We start from the raw sequence: 16,530 nt of genomic DNA on the forward strand, positions 1-16,530 counted from the left end.
AAGTGAGGCAGGTTCTTGGTCCAAACAGAAAGCAGTGTGGGATATACTGACCACGCTGAAGTGTAGTGCGTGGGAATTAACCCTCAACTGCCCAGAGCTCCCCGAGCACCACCCAAATATTCAGCGTATCTCTGTGGGACCACCTTAAAAGATCCAGAAGCCAGTGAACCACTAGGAGCGTCTGTCTGGCATAACAGGGTTTTAAGGTGGACTGACATCTACCTGATCTCGTCGGCTGCTCAGCCCGTGTGTGTCGCCTTTAACGGACTACCCAGTGAGCGTCAGTTATCGCGATACCGTGCGGCTCAAATATCGCGAGAACAAGTCAGAGTTACAAATCGCTTTCCTATTGGTCTGGAGGAACTGTTGTAAGATGGCGCCCAGCGAAATATGAGTGGTTGAGAAAAAAGAAAAGCTACAGCTAGCCATCTAACATAAATCTGGGAGAATAAGGGATAAACAAGTCACAGAGACACACCAGTGGCACCTCGCTTCCCCGCTCGTTGGAAGAGGAGCGACGTTTCGAGGGTAGAGAAGAGGTTGTGGGCGGCTTCAGCCTCGGCCCGTTGAGGAAGAGAGGTAGCTAACGCGCCTACCAACGTTAGCCTGCTAGCTCTGGAGATAACAGAAAAAAAAATGTAGTCGGTGTAACGTTTCAGAGAAGAAGGAGCCAACCCAGTTCTTTTGCTTATTATCCATATGTCCCTTACGTTGCTAATGCGTTGTTGTTTGTATGCATGACGGCGTAATTACACTTTTCCAAACACAACTGTGCCTGTGTCTTATTTGCAAACAACACGCGGCTAGTTAGCCGTCTACCTGGCTAACCTAGCTTGTTGTGTAATCAGCTGCTAGATTGGCTGTTAGAGAAGCATTGTGTCGTGCATCTTGATCTTAACTTAATTGCTGTATAGAAGTTGCGTGTTTTCGTTATGCAGCAGTACCGGTCGCTGCTGTGAATACTGCATCGGATTTGGAAAGTGGCCGCGCTTTTGTCCCTGCTCGTACCCACTCAGCTAGATTTAACCCTTTCCTATTACCCGTCTGTCTGTGTTGCTACTGGACAGTGATCCAGGGTCAGTTTGTAAACAGTGCAATGTTTTAACTAATGTCAGAGCAGCGTTTTTGGTCCTTTTCGTTTTTCCCACGTTGCTGTCTTTTCTCCTTTTACAAATTTGTTTGAGTAGATGACGAGCAGCCTTACCATAAATCTATTTCGTTGTCAGTCTTTGCTCATCTAGATAAAAAAATAATAATCACAAAGCTGCAACTAAATTGAAATAATCTGAGATGGATTCTGCCTTTCTTTAGATCCTCTCCATAGAAGAAGACACTGTCAGCAGCCATGAATAACTCCCTGGATGGTACGGGCTCCTATGAGGAGCTTGTGCGGCAGAAGGCTCGGAGCATCCCTCAGCACCGCATGAAGGAGTTCCTGGAGTCCTTGGCCAGCAAGGGTCCAGATGCCCTGCAGGAGTTCAGCCAGCAAAGCACAGATACGACAACTACCACCACCACCATGGTCTACCAGCAAGAGGCTAACTGCATCTACACGGACAGCACGGAGGTGGCAGGGTCGTTGTTGGAACTGGCTTGTCCGGTAAATCAACGCACTATGTGGTGAATCTGTTAAAGAGCTCTGTCACTGAAGTGAAGCTCTCTGACGGACTCTGTCTTGTAATGCAGGTTCAAGTGCAGGTCCAGCCACAGCAGCAACAGATACAGGAGTCCACGTCTCAGCAGCAGGCTGTACAGCAGAATACAGAGCAACAGATAGTGCAGGTTTGTACCTTGTTATTGTGTCTATCAATTAATCCTGCTGAAGGGATGCACAATAAGCTTCAGTGTCTGTAAAACGTATATTATAGCTTATTTCAGCACAGTTCGGGAAAATGACATTGCACACTGTTTGTAGATAAAGAAATTTGTTGTGAATTTTAAGACATGAAAATTACTGTAAGAAAAATCTATTTCGTAAGTGCATACCCATTGCTGTACCTGTTGCATACAAATGGACAGTCAAAAGAAAACATTTTCTTTTTCATTGTTGGCGTAGTTACTATGGTTAGCCTTTGTAGGGCAGTGTGGCATAATTAATCATCCATCTCTGCTGACTGTACCTCAGCCTGCCTCACCCTCAAGCGAGCATAAAAAAAAAGTTAGACACTTCTTTTGTAAAACACTAAAACGTGAAATTACCTGTTATCTTGTTGGTAACAGCCATGAGAAACATGTAATTATCGGTTATTGGTATTGGTTGAAAAATCTATATTGTGCATCTCCACCATGTTCCTTTTAGTCCTAGGCACATCTAATATCTCTCTATTGTTTCAGGTGCAGATTCAGGGCCAGCAGCAAGGTCAGATGCTGGGTCAGGTCCTTCAAGTGCCCTCTGGCTCCCATCAGCAGCTTCAAGGTGTGACCACTGCACAGCTGATTCAGCCTGGGGAGCTCACAGAGGAGCAACACCAGCAGGTATACATGTGCACACCATCAGGGCACAATTCCAAATGTTGTCACCAGTCAGAGTTTGCATTTAGTTAACAGTTATCGTTTCTCTCCTGTGTGTTATAGCTTCAAGCTCAGTTGGTGGCAGCTGTTGCAGGAGGTCAGCAGATCCAAATCCAGACAGTGGGTGCCCTCTCTCCCACCCAGCAGCAGGACAACGCTGAGAGGAGGGTGCTAGGAACCACCGTTGCCACGTCACAGGGAGCAGGTGTCCTCCAGCCAGCAAAGAAGCGCAAGGTTGACATGCCCATCACTGTGTCATATGCCCTGCCCGGTCAGCAAGTAGCCACCGTCCTGGCTATCCCTCAGGGACAGGGCCAGCAACAGAGTTACGTGTCTCTGCGGCCAGACCTCCTAACTGTGGACAGCTCCCACCTTTACAGCGCTACAGGCACTATCACCAGTCCCACAGGGGAGACCTGGACAATCCCTGTCTACTCTGCTCCCGCTGGTTCCAGTGGACGGGAGCAGGTCACACACATCGCCATCCCCCAGGAGGCCTATGGAACAGTGCAGGTTGCTGGGACAAACACTACAACAATGACTACAATGCCAACACAAGTTACTGTTGAAAATGACAAGCTGAAAATCCCTGCAAGCCAGACTCAGACAGCGCAGGCCGTTTCCAGCATTACGAGCTCTGGAGGAATGGGAGGCCAAGAAGAAGTGGTGCACACACTGGCTGCAAACACACTGTTCCCTGCCCAGCTGATGAATGGAAACATCCACATCCCAGTGGCAGTACAGGGCTACTCCAACGCTACACAGTCTCTTATCTGGGATCCACAGCAGCAGGTGCTACACACACAAGGGCTGTCGGGACAAGATGCACAGCAGCTACAGGTACTAACGCAGATGGTGAGCTATGCATGGCTTAATTATACCTATAAACATTCAATTCAATTCAGTATACTTTATTTGTCCCCAGGGGGGCAATTTGATAATATTTTTAATATTTCTTGAGTGCACGATGTTAACTGTTAGGTGTGCTTGTGTCCATGTAGGGTCAGACAGTTGTAGCAGAGGTAGATGGCCATGGTCAGCAGCAAGTGCAGGTTCAGGAGCTGCTGTTGCCTGCCACTCTGAAGCCAGAAGAGGGGCTGGACGTGTGGCGGCTTTGGGCTCAGAGGAAAAACACAGAGTTAGAAAAATCAGACAAAAACAAGCTGGCCCCGATTGGCCGTAAGTACAATAATGTATATTATATTGTGAAAACAATATTTTGTTGTTGCTGCGCAGGTGTTTTGCCATCATCTCGTCTCATCTCTGTTTTCATCCATCAACCCAAACCACTGCTTTGTTTGTGTTTTAGGGCGCCAGGCACTGCGTTTCCAGGAGGACCTGGTGTCATGTGCAGTAGCGGAGCTCTGCATGGGTCTCTCTTTGATGACAACAGAGGCTCGGGGGCATGAAGGGGAGTCTTATGAGGCGGATGTTCTCTATTATGTATTTCTGTGCATACAAAAGGTATGTTCTGTTTGAAGGCAAAAACACACTCTGCTTAGCATCCATTTCATGTGGAAAGACTGGTTTGACTGCCTCTTTCTTTTTTTTCCTTTGCAGTATCTGTTTGATAACGGTCGTGTGGATGACGTTTTCTCAGATCAGTACTACACTCGCTTCGCTCACAGTCTGCACCAGATCTTGGATCCGTGGAGACCATCTATTCATCCGCTAGGTGTGTACAAAAAACCTGCAATGCGTGTTCCTCTGTAAACAGCGTCATGATTTCATCAACTCCCAGATACAGTGCACAGTAGTAAAAGCTCAGGCCCACCACTGCTCTCAAAATCCAGTGTTTTTTATTAAGGCCATAGTTCAGTTTGATTTTTCTAAAAGTGCTGATGGCTATGCTATTGTTAGAATAGTGCACGTGAGTATGATGGTGATTTATGCCCTTGCAACTTCCATTTAAATTTTCAAATTCTAACAGGAATTTTACAAAAACAACTTGATTTTATCCTTGGGCTTCAGAGTTGGGCAAGTTCAAATTACATTCACCAAAAATAAAGATTGAAGGAATGGACAAGAAATTCTGTCCTTCAGGCATTCAACACTAAACAACAAAAGATAGAAATTCAGTTCGTTACAAAGGTTGGTTTCTCAAATCTGCCCCGAGTAAACCCTTCCCCCTAGACAAATCAATAAAGGATCAATGAAAAAAGAAAATAGACCCAGCATCTGTGATGCTGTGAAGTTAACTTCTGTGCCAGACAGCAGACCTTCTTCCTGGACACAGTATACGTGTCTGGAAGTGCAGCTGCAGGCTACCTGTGTGCTAGCTGTGTTAACTTTGGAGTGTCTTCTTTCTGTTTTTTTTGAACACACACACATAGGCAGGGATTGAGAGAAAAAAAAAATAAGGGAAGAATCATAGATCCTGCTTCTGATTTAGACTGTCGAAAGTTCATTTTGATCAATTTTAGAATTGGAAATTGTGACACAGCCTAGTAGATAGTAACTAAAGCTAATGACTGTTGTTTGCAGAACTCTGAAAAATGGAGAACATTTTTAGGATTTTCTGTTTTGTAGTGTTTCACAATTGGAATTATAGTCCTTTTATTAATCCTGTGTGTATAAACATTCCAGCATTTGAAGATGGGGAGTGACAGATGGTTCCAGTCTTTTGAGTTTGGTGATGAGAGTAATGGTTGCTTAGATTTGGATTACGGGGATTATTATTACTATTATCATGGAGGCTTTTACAAATAATATTCCACTAACCAGACAGCAGCTCTCCCACTTGAACAACAAAGATTCTGTATGTTTTTGCAAAATATTTTGGTGATAGAAGTCATTCATTATATATTAAGTGATGATTTTATTAAATGCCATGTTTTCTTAATCTGCTCCTTTACTCCTACCAGGTTACGTTATCCCCAGCCATGTGACGGAGGAGATGCTGTGGGAATGTAAACAGCTGGGAGCTCATTCTCCTTCAACACTGCTCACAACGCTAATGTTCTTCAACACCAAGTGAGTGGCAGCATTTTACCTCATACAGCATTCACTACAATCATAACACATGACTGATTTCTTTATTGACATGCAACAATATGGTCTGTTGTGTACTTCTGTGCATAATAGCAAATTTCCTCTAGAAAACATATTATATCATTCCACATAATGGCAAAATAAAAATCAATACTTATTCTGTATTTCTCCTCATGTGGTAACCAGTCAACCCCAATTGTCCCAAATCAGACAACATACGTACTGTGTATATTCTCAACAGGTATTTCCACCTGAAGACAGTTGACCAGCACCTAAAAGTGGCCTTTTCTAAGGTGCTGAGACACACCAGAAAGAGTCCCAACAACCCCAAAGACAAGAGCACCAGTATCCGATACCTGAAGTCAACGGAGAGGTTCATCGGGCAGAAAGGTGAGAGTGCAGCTGAATTGTGATGTGGTGTCTGAGAGGAAGCCCTATTTCTTTAAGGGTAGTTAACTTTCTGTATATTTGTCTTTATTCAGTCACAGACGACATGTACTCAGAGCAGCTGGAGGATCCAGAGAACCCGCTGCGATGCCCCATCAAGCTCTATGATTTCTACCTCTTCAAATGGTGAGTATAAAACTGTTCTTGAGGTGTGAAACATGAGATATATGAAACGGGAAAACATTTGGGGAAAAAAGGTGCTGCTGCAGCCTGTTAATAAAACTCTTGTGTGTATGTTATCGACATGGGTTGTAGAGTACATGTTGAACTCAGTATTCGAGTGGTTAAACTTGCAAGAACACTGTTGCCAGGCAACTGGCAAAAATATGGATGTCATAGAGGATAACTGTTGATTTTTATATTTTCATGTTTCTTTATATGTCAGAGAATGAAGGCAAATAACTTGTTTGGCCTTCGCTGCCTATAAAAGTGTCAGTGTCCTTCACAACTTGTGAATAGCGACACAAAGGCTACCCTACAAAAGTGAATTGAAGCCCAAAGGGAAACTGGTCGGCAGCATGAGCACTATTCACGTCTGCATGTCAAAGTGTCGCATATGAAATATAGCCAAGTACCATTTAAATGTTTATTGGCAATATTATGGTCAGCAGTTAAACGGATAGTTAAAATAACAGTAAATTGCTGCTTTTGTGTCAAAATGACCAAGCGTTGGCCTACACTGAAAGAATAAGAGCCAGATTGTAAAAACTGAATTTTCCTTCAAGGCAACTATGTTCATTCTGGCATTATATGACCATGAATTTAATATGGAAACACTCTTTCTCAGTATTCTTCTCCCTGGCAGAAAAGGTGTTTAAATTACTGCTGTTTTTTTAAAAAAAAAAAAAGTAATGAAACTGTCTCAATTTTATTCTGATCCTTCTTTAAAATGTAAAAAAGATTGGCCACTTCCTCAAAGATACCATTTTATTTTTAATGCCTGGCATTGGGTCAGATTCACACATATCCAGATTGTAATATCAAAACTATTTTTTGTGCTATTGTTGGATCTTAAACCCAGTTCAGACCAGAAAGTCACAACAAGATGAAACTGTTTTTGATGGTTGCAGAGAAAAGCTGCAACCACGTGAACTGGCCTGTCTCTGCTTGACTGACACCAGCTGATGGTGTCGCTGCGACTCAGCTTTTCAAGTCAACAATGGCTGGTTTTAAATCCAAGGATAAAATGCAAATGCAAATCTCAGATTCAAATTATATCTGACTACAATACTGCCTGAAAAGTATCAATATCCTCAATCGGCCCCCATAATTGCATATTGTTCAGGCTCTAGTTATAAAAATATAAACATGTTAAATGATTAAAGATCACAGTTTGAAGTCAGATGTTTTTTTTCTTTCTCTTGTACTGCTGATGTTGTGGTAGTCTAGGATAGGTCTAGGAAAAATAAGCCTTAGGCTTCAACCTGTTCCTTTTTCGGTTATTGACTGAGAAATTTGTGTGAAATAATTTTTGTTTGTTATAATGTATTATGTTAGCCAAGATAAAAATGATCATTTCCGTGTTCAAAAGAGGGCAGTTAGAGCAGAAGTACAGAGAGTCTTTGCAGTGGATATGATACAGCATCTTGTCACAGTGGTGTAAACTGGCAGAATTTCAGAAAGTAGCAGCAAGTTTTAACTTATCTTGTTGAGAAGCTTTGATCTGAACTGGGCTTTACACCTGAGGAAAGAAGCTGCTCTGTAGACTGTTTTTATTACACGGCAACTTTTTTGTGGTTTCCTCTGAGGATCTTTTTTGCTTTTTTAATAACATTACAGTTTGCATCCTAGGATGGAGTTGTAGCAGTGGCGGTGAGTGTTCGCCTGCGCGCAAAAGCAAAGTGCAAAGTGCAAAGTGCAGTCTCTCCGTGTTTGCCAGCACCAGAGGGGCTCTTTAGGCTTAAGTGCATAACAATACACTTGTGCACAGCAATGAGCAGGGGACATGTCTGACTAGCTTATATATGAGGTGTCTCAAGCTTTAGGAAAATACACTTTTATTGAACACAAAAAAAACAATTATTGACAATAATTTAATAAGAAATATATTAACAACCAATCATATACAGTAAAATCACATAACACAAATACTAGAGCAATCCAAAAGGTCTGTGCCTCTGTGAAGTAATCTGTCAGTAACTTGAGATTGACAGGTTTCCCGCGTCACAGTGGCCCTCGTGCATAAGTAATGCTACGTTCGAGAATTTTCCGACCTCCTGCTAGAAAAAGTACACTGGAACGCCACTCAAAGTCGGAGTCCTTACGTGTGAACTCGGCACAAATCCATCTACCCCGACTTCACAGAGAATCAGTTATCTGACGCAACAAAACAGTGGGAATGGCATACGTCTGGAAAGCTTGGAGGTCGGAAATCGTAAATTTCAGCTGGGAAATTCCGACCTCTGATTTTGTCTGGAACACAGCATAAGGCTCGCTTGAGCAAAAAGTAAACAAACAGTGCATGTGGAATACCTACAATCTTTGTATCAAGATGGATCTTCCAAATGTTGTTTATATCACAGATAAGCCTGTAGGCCTATGTGTTTCCTTGCTATTTCTGTCAAATGATTGCGTTTGCTGTAATGTTACTGTGTGATACTCACGTGAAGTTGCAGGACTGTTTTCCCTTCGGCGAATGATGATCCTGAATCTGTCATCAGTGTTGCTTGTTTCATAGTTGACATCTACCCAGTGCTTGTTAAAATCATTGTGCTGACGTTATCAAGTAAGCTCGAAGTTTCTAGTTGCACCTTCTCCAAACCTGGCGCTAATGTTACCTTTGTTTTGGTGTATGCTGAGAGACAGTACAGCAGGGCATGACACAGAATAGTAGAGTTTAGCGTGGCGCATCACCTACATCGATTGGTAACGATATATCTGGATGATGTGTATGTAGTGAAGGAGACCGCTTGCAAAGTTTCTTTGACAGAGACAATGATAGTTGCCAAGCAACAAGATAATATGACAATAGAAGGATGGATACTGGCAGCACAAATTGTTACATTAAAGTTCATTATTCTAACAGCTGCTAGAAATAGCATAACAGGCTTCATAGTCTCTATAGGTGGCCCACTGTGGTTTGTGATTTTTTTTTTTCATGAATAAAATCGTTTCATACACATATGGATATGAAGCGTCCACAGCACAAAATGATATGACGTCAGTTTCTAAAGAGACAAGACTGAGCCCGCCCTCTACCGCTCCTAGTTGTTTAAAAAAAAAGAAAAATTCAGCAGTGGTGGTCCGCCGCTACAAGGTGCATATAGGGGAAACACTGGTTTGCAGAGACAGGCTAAAGCTGTTACACTGATATCCTGCAAATGTGCTCACACTGTGTTCCGTTTCAGTCCGCAGAGCGCCAAAGGTCGCAATGACACCTTCTACCTGACTCCAGAGCCCGTGGTGGCCCCCAACAGCCCCATCTGGTATTCAACCCAACCAATCCCAAAAGAACAGCTGGAGCAGATGCTCGCCCGCATCCTCGTCGTCCGCGAAATCCAGGAAGCCATTAACATGTCTGAGAGCGTGCACTAGTGGCACCGCAGGAGAACAATGAACGGACTACACTCTTCCTCTTCCTCTTCACCCAGCCTTTTGATTGCTCATTATCAGTAGTTTTCTATTCTCTCACACCCTCTTGTGGTCTTTAAGGGTGGCATGTATATGTTTATATTCATTATGTGTCAGCATATCTTACACACAAAGACTGTACATACACATACAGCCAGTACAGATGATAATTTGTCTTATTGAGGCAATCTGTCAACCTCACCACCTGTTCTTTTCTTTGTTTTGTTTGGCCAAAGGATGTAGTGTCTAATCATTTTATTGGACCGGAACTCTTAATTTAAATGTTATTTTAACTGTTGGTCTTCCTCACCAATAGTCTGGAATAATTGTTAAATTTCTTTTTCCCTTTTTGGTTTTAATCTGTAATATATTTCATATATATTTTCACAGGGGGTTGGCCTGCGCTATGCTGCTTTTACATAGGCATCCCTCTTCGTCACTCTTCTTTACCCTCATCCGCCTTGTTCAAGGTAATGTCTCACATAGAATATACCTCAGTGGTATTAAGACGGCATCAGTTAGCCAAACTTAGGCTAAGAGCTCATTTCAACTTGTGTGAAATCTCCCTCTTTCTTTGCGTTCCACTGTCATCTGTCTTGAGCCAAGTTCACAAGTGAACTCACCGATCCTGCTTGTTAGTGAAAGCTGCCTGGGCTGTAGCGCCCCTCAGCAGCATTGAATCGCATCAGGACATGGACTTTTTATTGCAATACAGTGTCGCCACTCAACCTGCAGCCACTAGCACTTGCAGAGGAGAGGGCAAAGGATGCTGACTTCTGCTGGATCCTCCTTTTTCTCTTTTGTCCGCCCCCAAAACTCACCCCGAAGAGGAATCTATTGTATGATACGTGTTTATTACATGACAGATGAAAGACGCTAAAAAAAAGGAAAAAAAAGTGGGTTAGCCCTTAATGTTCTATAATGTATAATACTCATAGCTCCTTCATGTACTGTAATGGGTTCAGTCATCTAAGGAGAATGGCAGTGCCTGTGTGTTTTTGAAACATGACCTTTTTTGTACAGCCACTATACCATGTGTCTGCCTTTCTGCACATGCATCCTTAAAGGATAAGTTCACAGAAAAAGGAGAATTTTGTCGTTATGTACTCACTGTCACGCCGGTGGAAAGTCAGGTGACGTGTCGTAGTCCACAAAACATTTCTGCAGCACAACTGAGGTAGATGGTGACTTGTGTTAAATTGTTTAAAAAAAAAAAAGAAAGAAAGAAACTTCACCTGACTCTCCATCAGCACGAGGTTGAGTAGATAAGACTGATTTTTTTTTTTTAATTTCTAAGTTGAACTTATCCTTTAAGCACTGATAGCCTGCATTGTGTGATATAAAATGATGCACAATGATTTTTCAAGGGAAAAGAAAACCTTAATAAAAGTCATCTCACAGCATCACTTCATCAGTAATGGGGCAAAACAAACATACAAAAACAATGACTACATTTTTTTTGGTAGCTTTACAAATAGACAGTTTGGGTTAACATGAGTGTTTTCTGTTTTATGTGACCTAACCCTCTGTATTTAATGGCATGCACAGGTGGAATTGTTCTCATGAATGTCACGCTCAGTAATCCACAGCAGAGGAACAGGTTTGACCCGAACGGCTGGTTCTCTCCTTAATTTCTCCCTTCTGGTGACAATACAATCTGCAGCGTCTGTGTTTTCTCCGCCAGCACTTATTTGCATGTTGTCAGGCCAGTTTTCCTCCTGCGGGGCCTGGCATCAGAAAGCACGCACCATGTTATTTCTCCAGTCTTTTTTCCTCCTTCCTCCTTCAAGGGCTTTTTTATATTCCAGCCATGTCTCCATGCTTGTGTTTTTTTGTTTTTTGTTTTTTTTTGTATCAGCTATACAGAATGTGAGCTCAGGAAGTGTGTGAGCCTGATTTAAACAGTGAGGAAGAAGGCAGTATCCTCCTCAGTATGTTTCCAGGGTTCAGCATCTGCTGCACCGAGTTCTGTGGTTGCTCCGACGCTCGACGCCGGTGTTGCCTCCTTCTCCCTTCTCGGTGCTCCCGTGCCGAGGAGCTGTGGGGTCGACCCTGATTGCGTTGGTTAGCGTTTGAACTGGCTCCGGGAGTCTGTGGGCTGCCATGAAAGAGAAGACGGCTAATTAAAATGTCATCACACTCTACAATGAATAATAATACGCTGCCTGTGCAGAAATTGAATATGGTGCTCGTTGGGAGTTGATTTCTGTGTTCTCACCCTGCCGAGGCTCTTTCACTGAGCCAGTGCAGCAGACACCGATGAACAAATATGTACTGGTCCTGAATACACACAAAGGAATGAGCAAGTAATGAGGAAGCTTCTTCGAACCAAACATTAGCAGCTTTATGAGGGTGGAGATGACAGATTTACAAGTGGGTGAGTGAATTACAGGTATGCATTTAAATACACTCTAAACACAGTCCATTTCGCCACATGTAAATATTAAAACCATATATGTTTGAAATTAGCAGGATTATGATACCCAGCAGGGGTGGAAAACACACGATTCTGAAGTTCTGTAGTGAGGTTTTGTCACTACATTTCAATTACAGTTAATACTTACCCTCCAAAAAAAGTTAGATCCATTATCATACAGTAAAGAAGTATTTTGACCATAAGTGAAAGATGTTTAGTTGCTGTGTTGCCAAGATAAGAAAGATTACGCCATTAAAAACAATGAGTTTAATTTGTCGATCCCAAAACTGAGATTGTTTTTGGGCCACAAATAGTTGGGAATTAGTTGACAGCAGATAGTGAGCTGTAGTTTCCCAGGTAAACACCCCGACCGTGTGGCCACCCGGCCGGTCCACTTTGCCTAACCAAGAGACGCTGGCAGCCAAGAGTGACCTGAGGAGGTCTGCATGTTTACCGGGACAACTACATCTCATAAGCCTACATAACTGCAAGAAAGACACAGGCACGCTACACTCTGAGTCAAGTGTAGAGAATGCAACCAAGGGAAGCGGTGGAGCGGGGCGGGTGTTGCAGCAAAACTAGTGGGATCCGTACTAATGTATGAGAACTTTTCCACCTTGTTTCCAGTCTTTACACTCAGCTAACATACTCACACTTTAAAGCAAACATTTGAACATAGAAATTCTACTGGTGAAGGAGTATTTTTGTTGTTGACGCTTAATACGAAAGTAAAAAATGTCAATGGTTCCTCCACCACTGCAGGTGAGCGTCAGTACTGGACTAACCCGATTCTGGACCGTCCACATTCGATGTAGCCGTAGATCCTCCACAGCTGCCCGGACATCAGGCCGGATGCCCCTCACACACAGCTGCATCATCCACAACAACGTCACAAATGTCCCAGAACGCCCGACACCTGCACTGAAACACATAAACAGAGGGTTGACCTTAAACCCCGTCTCCCACTCCATCTGATCCAGGATTAATACTGAAAGGGGATCTTAATGTGTTTCCTGAAGTAGAGGGTGATGGGCTGAAGGTCAGACCTGCAGTGCACCACAGCCGGCCCCAGACGGGGGGTGGCTTCCAAATTCTGCCGCACATGCTCAGTGAAGGCACAGAGTGATGCGTCTTTAGGGATGCCCTGATCTGGCCAGGAAGGGTAGTAGTAGTGTGTTATTATCCTGTCTGTCGGACAGTCTCTCTGAAACACATGAAACACTTTCCTTTAACCCAACAACAAGGACTTCGTCTTTGATTGATCACAGGTTCGGTCAGTGCACACAGAGGCCAACAGCAGCAGTTTAAAGTGTCCAGAGGGGATGATGGATGGGTCTTCATCTCACCTTTCTGAGGTTAATGGTGGAGACAAAATAATCTGGGCCTTGTTTACGGGTCACCGTTGTCACTTGGATCAGTCCATGATAAACTGATCCTGGATCCAGAGGCCAGTACTTATCACACAGCACCTGCACACACAGAACAGAGGACGAGCTCAAACTCTGAAGGACTTGTGACGCATTTCCTCACTTAATGTTATTACTTTCTTGCCGAGAGTTAGATGAGAAGGTCATGTGTGTGTTTTAAACAAACGAGATGGAACGTGTTACTTATCAATCATAGAGTTGTTTGTTAGGGGTTCTTGTTACCTACCTAGACAGAGCGACGTAAATAAAAGCAAACAGCAATACAGGCCATAGTTTATTATGGAAACAAGCGAAAAAAAGATGCGGTGTAGCGAAGAGATAATGAATCTATTTGTGGCTACGTAGGAATATGACACTGGTTTAACAAATCCTGTGGACTACCTCATGAGCGATTCAGTTGCTAGGTAGAAAGTGGTAGTTAGTTACATTTCTTAAACTTCTTTAAAGGATGACTTCACCTAAAAGTAGTTTTGCAGACTACGAAGCTTCACCCCACTCTGTGATTCTTGCAGGGAATAAACAGGCATTAATGGGCCTATCTGTACGAAAAGTTGATATTTGAGTCTCCATCCCAATTCGTTGAATAGTGACGCTCTGGGTTTCCCAAATCGTCAAAAACTGACCACAAGGGAGGACATGTCTAGCTTATGTCTCTAGGTTAGCTGTTTCTTCCTATTTCTAGTCTTTAGGCTAAACTGAGCTTTATGGTAAATAAGAAAACATGACAGTAATCTAACTCTTGACAGGGAAGAAACTAAGTGCATTTCCTCAAAAATCAGCTGGTTCCTTCAGATTAAGGAGTCAGAGGTGAAACGCAACAGACACACACTCCCGCCAACACAGGCGCACACATAACACGCAAATCAAATGTGCCTCTCTCACTATGTCCTTGTGTCTCAGCGCTGTCACCATGACGATTATCCTGACGTTCTGCTCCCACACCATCCTCCAGAAGTCAGCCATGGTGTTATGCATCGGAGCCTGGGTGCAGATGAAGTCCCTCTCTGATCCTCCGCCCTTCATCACAGACACACACACACACACACACAGTCAGTAACAGGTGCAGGCAGGTGGAGAGACAGACAGGCGGTGCAGCAGGAACAACTCGACACTGAGCTCTTACAGGCACAAAATTTGCGTTGATGTAGTCGCTGTGTGGGTTGGCGTTTTGAACCGACAGCCTCACGCGACAGTGGTCATCTGCAGCCGGACGTGGTCAGAAAATGGAAAGCAGACACGTTAAAGTCTCACGTCGCCACACACACACACACACACGCACACACGCACACACACACACACACACAGTTGCTGTAATCTCTTCAAGTGTGATGGGCGGTGTGCTCACAGGGCAGTATGTAGGGGTATCTGTTCTTCTCTCTGTTGGCCTCCGTGTCTCCCGCCCTGGTCGGGAGGTCTTTGCCAACTTCATTTAGCTCCTTTTGAGGGAGCAAAAGACATTCTTAGCACACATGACATGACACACACCGCTTTCCTCACAAATCAGAAAAAATCCAAGTAAAACAACACACCTCAAACTCCTGTTTAAAGCCCCGGCTGTTATCTGCTGCGAGCTCCTGGCAGCGAGAGCGAAACTCCTCGAGAAGTTGCGTCCTGGAGAAGGTTTGCACCCTGTGAGACATCGAAACATCTGAACATCACCAGTCAGACAATATGGAGGGGTCCTCTTGTCTCCTGACAACTATCAATGAGCCGTTGTGTTGCACTGGCTGGAGTGTGTACCTCCATTTTTGCTGACCAGGAGCACCGTGGAAGTCCTTATAAGATGCCTTCAAACTTCAACTGAATTGAGATGTACTTTATCATGAGGACATTTGTGTCGCATGTTAACGTTTTACCCTCCACTAATGTAAATGTTTTTTCTACCTCTTTCTAGCAGTTTGACATGAATCTTCGGAGGGAATTCCTGTACTTTGTGCTCTGTTATATATTGGTGATATACTGGAGAATTGTACGAGTTCTGTAACCTAGTCGTCCTCTAGTGTTGTGGATGGATCATCTCATGCATAGCGGAAAAATAACGGCGGCTGTTGCCTTTTTTGAAGTGTAACTTGTACCTCGCTGGACCTATTGAAGCAACCTGACAAACGTTTGGTTTGCTCCTTGCTGTCGCTCCTCCTTCTTGTCACACAAACACAAACACACATACACACTAGTGCCCATCACACACACACACACACACACACACACACACACACACACACACACACACACACACATATAATCCAACCATCAGGGCAAACATGTGACAAATAATTGCACATCACACAACTTTCTGCCACCACCATGGCTGCATCTCTTATCAGGACGCCTCAGCTTACGTTGCTGTTTTTATACTTTTTGCTTTATGTATTCTTGCATGTATCTTGCATAGTTTTATGTCTCTTTATATTATATTTACACTTTTCTGTTTTGGTCCACACATCTATGGTTAGATCACAAGACATTTATAAGCACTTTACAGCTTACAGAGGCCTTTTTCAGTTTCTTAAAAATGTTCATAATGGCGTTATAAACACATTTGTTGTGTTCACTAACTTCATGCCATTGTTAAACCCTTTACTAAGCTTTTTTGGTTGCTTTATTAATCTACTTTATCATGCATTCATTAGCAGTTCACCATGGACTTTTGTAGGTTTCTGAGTGCCACAGACAGGGAGAGGAAGTTACTGAGAGACAAACTAACACATTGTTGGTTTTGGTCTCTTTGTGAGATTTGTTCACCTGAGCAGAAATAAAGACCGCGGTCGGTGTAATCCTTTAAATATATTTTCAGGATGCTACAAGGAGATGTGTGCTTACCTCATGGCTTTCCTTGCAGTCAATCTCTTACATAGAGTGGAAATGTAGCGAAGCGTGTTGAATGAAGATTTCAGTGCTGGTTCTGTGAAAAAGACACCAAATGCTGCCTCAGAGAGTGAACTGTCATCAGTTTAAATCGACAAATCAACAAGTGGAGAGGTGAGACAAGAAGTGAGAAGTCCATCTCTGTTGTCCCCTCCCCCTACTTGTTAAAAAAGGAATTTTTTTCTTCTTCCTAAAAAGAGGTATGTGACACCAGGGAAAGAGCCACACATGCAGATGAGAAAAAAGGTTATATTACCCATGTAATGTGTTTGTTCCACCCCAGATGATTTAATGAACCAAACC

The 16,530-nt window shown here is 43.3% G+C and overlaps 2 protein-coding genes across 3 annotated transcripts; one reads left to right on the forward strand and one right to left on the reverse strand.

Annotated features, from left to right (window-relative positions):
• The first annotated feature begins 341 nt into the window (after nt 1-341).
• On the forward strand, nt 342-10,548 carry LOC119022589 (glutamine-rich protein 1-like). 2 transcript variants are annotated; one of them, XM_037103627.1, is made up of 12 exons: nt 342-579; nt 1,312-1,600; nt 1,687-1,782; nt 2,335-2,475; nt 2,575-3,366; nt 3,513-3,690; nt 3,821-3,975; nt 4,072-4,186; nt 5,376-5,484; nt 5,744-5,892; nt 5,985-6,075; nt 9,297-10,548. In XM_037103627.1, exons 2-12 carry the CDS (start codon nt 1,346-1,348, stop codon nt 9,481-9,483), a joined length of 2,268 nt encoding a protein of 755 aa, XP_036959522.1. In that variant the 5' UTR covers nt 342-579; nt 1,312-1,345; the 3' UTR covers nt 9,484-10,548. The 2 variants fall into 2 exon arrangements, with proteins under 2 accessions (XP_036959522.1, XP_036959523.1); XM_037103628.1 differs by having other exon boundaries at nt 343-579; nt 2,575-3,351.
• LOC119022590 (receptor-type tyrosine-protein phosphatase V-like) lies at nt 9,626-16,290 on the reverse strand. Its single transcript, XM_037103629.1, has 10 exons — nt 16,183-16,290; nt 14,892-14,991; nt 14,708-14,798; nt 14,486-14,562; nt 14,245-14,379; nt 13,282-13,404; nt 12,982-13,139; nt 12,721-12,856; nt 11,738-11,799; nt 9,626-11,617 (listed from the first exon to the last, which is right to left on the reverse strand). Exons 1-10 carry the CDS (start codon nt 16,185-16,187, stop codon nt 11,395-11,397), a joined length of 1,110 nt encoding a protein of 369 aa, XP_036959524.1. The 5' UTR covers nt 16,188-16,290; the 3' UTR covers nt 9,626-11,394.
• Between the last annotated feature and the right edge of the window lie 240 nt (nt 16,291-16,530).

The sequence above is a fragment of the Acanthopagrus latus genome, chromosome 7 (genome assembly GCF_904848185.1).
Source record: "Acanthopagrus latus isolate v.2019 chromosome 7, fAcaLat1.1, whole genome shotgun sequence".
Taxonomy (NCBI): Eukaryota; Metazoa; Chordata; class Actinopteri; order Spariformes; family Sparidae; genus Acanthopagrus; species Acanthopagrus latus.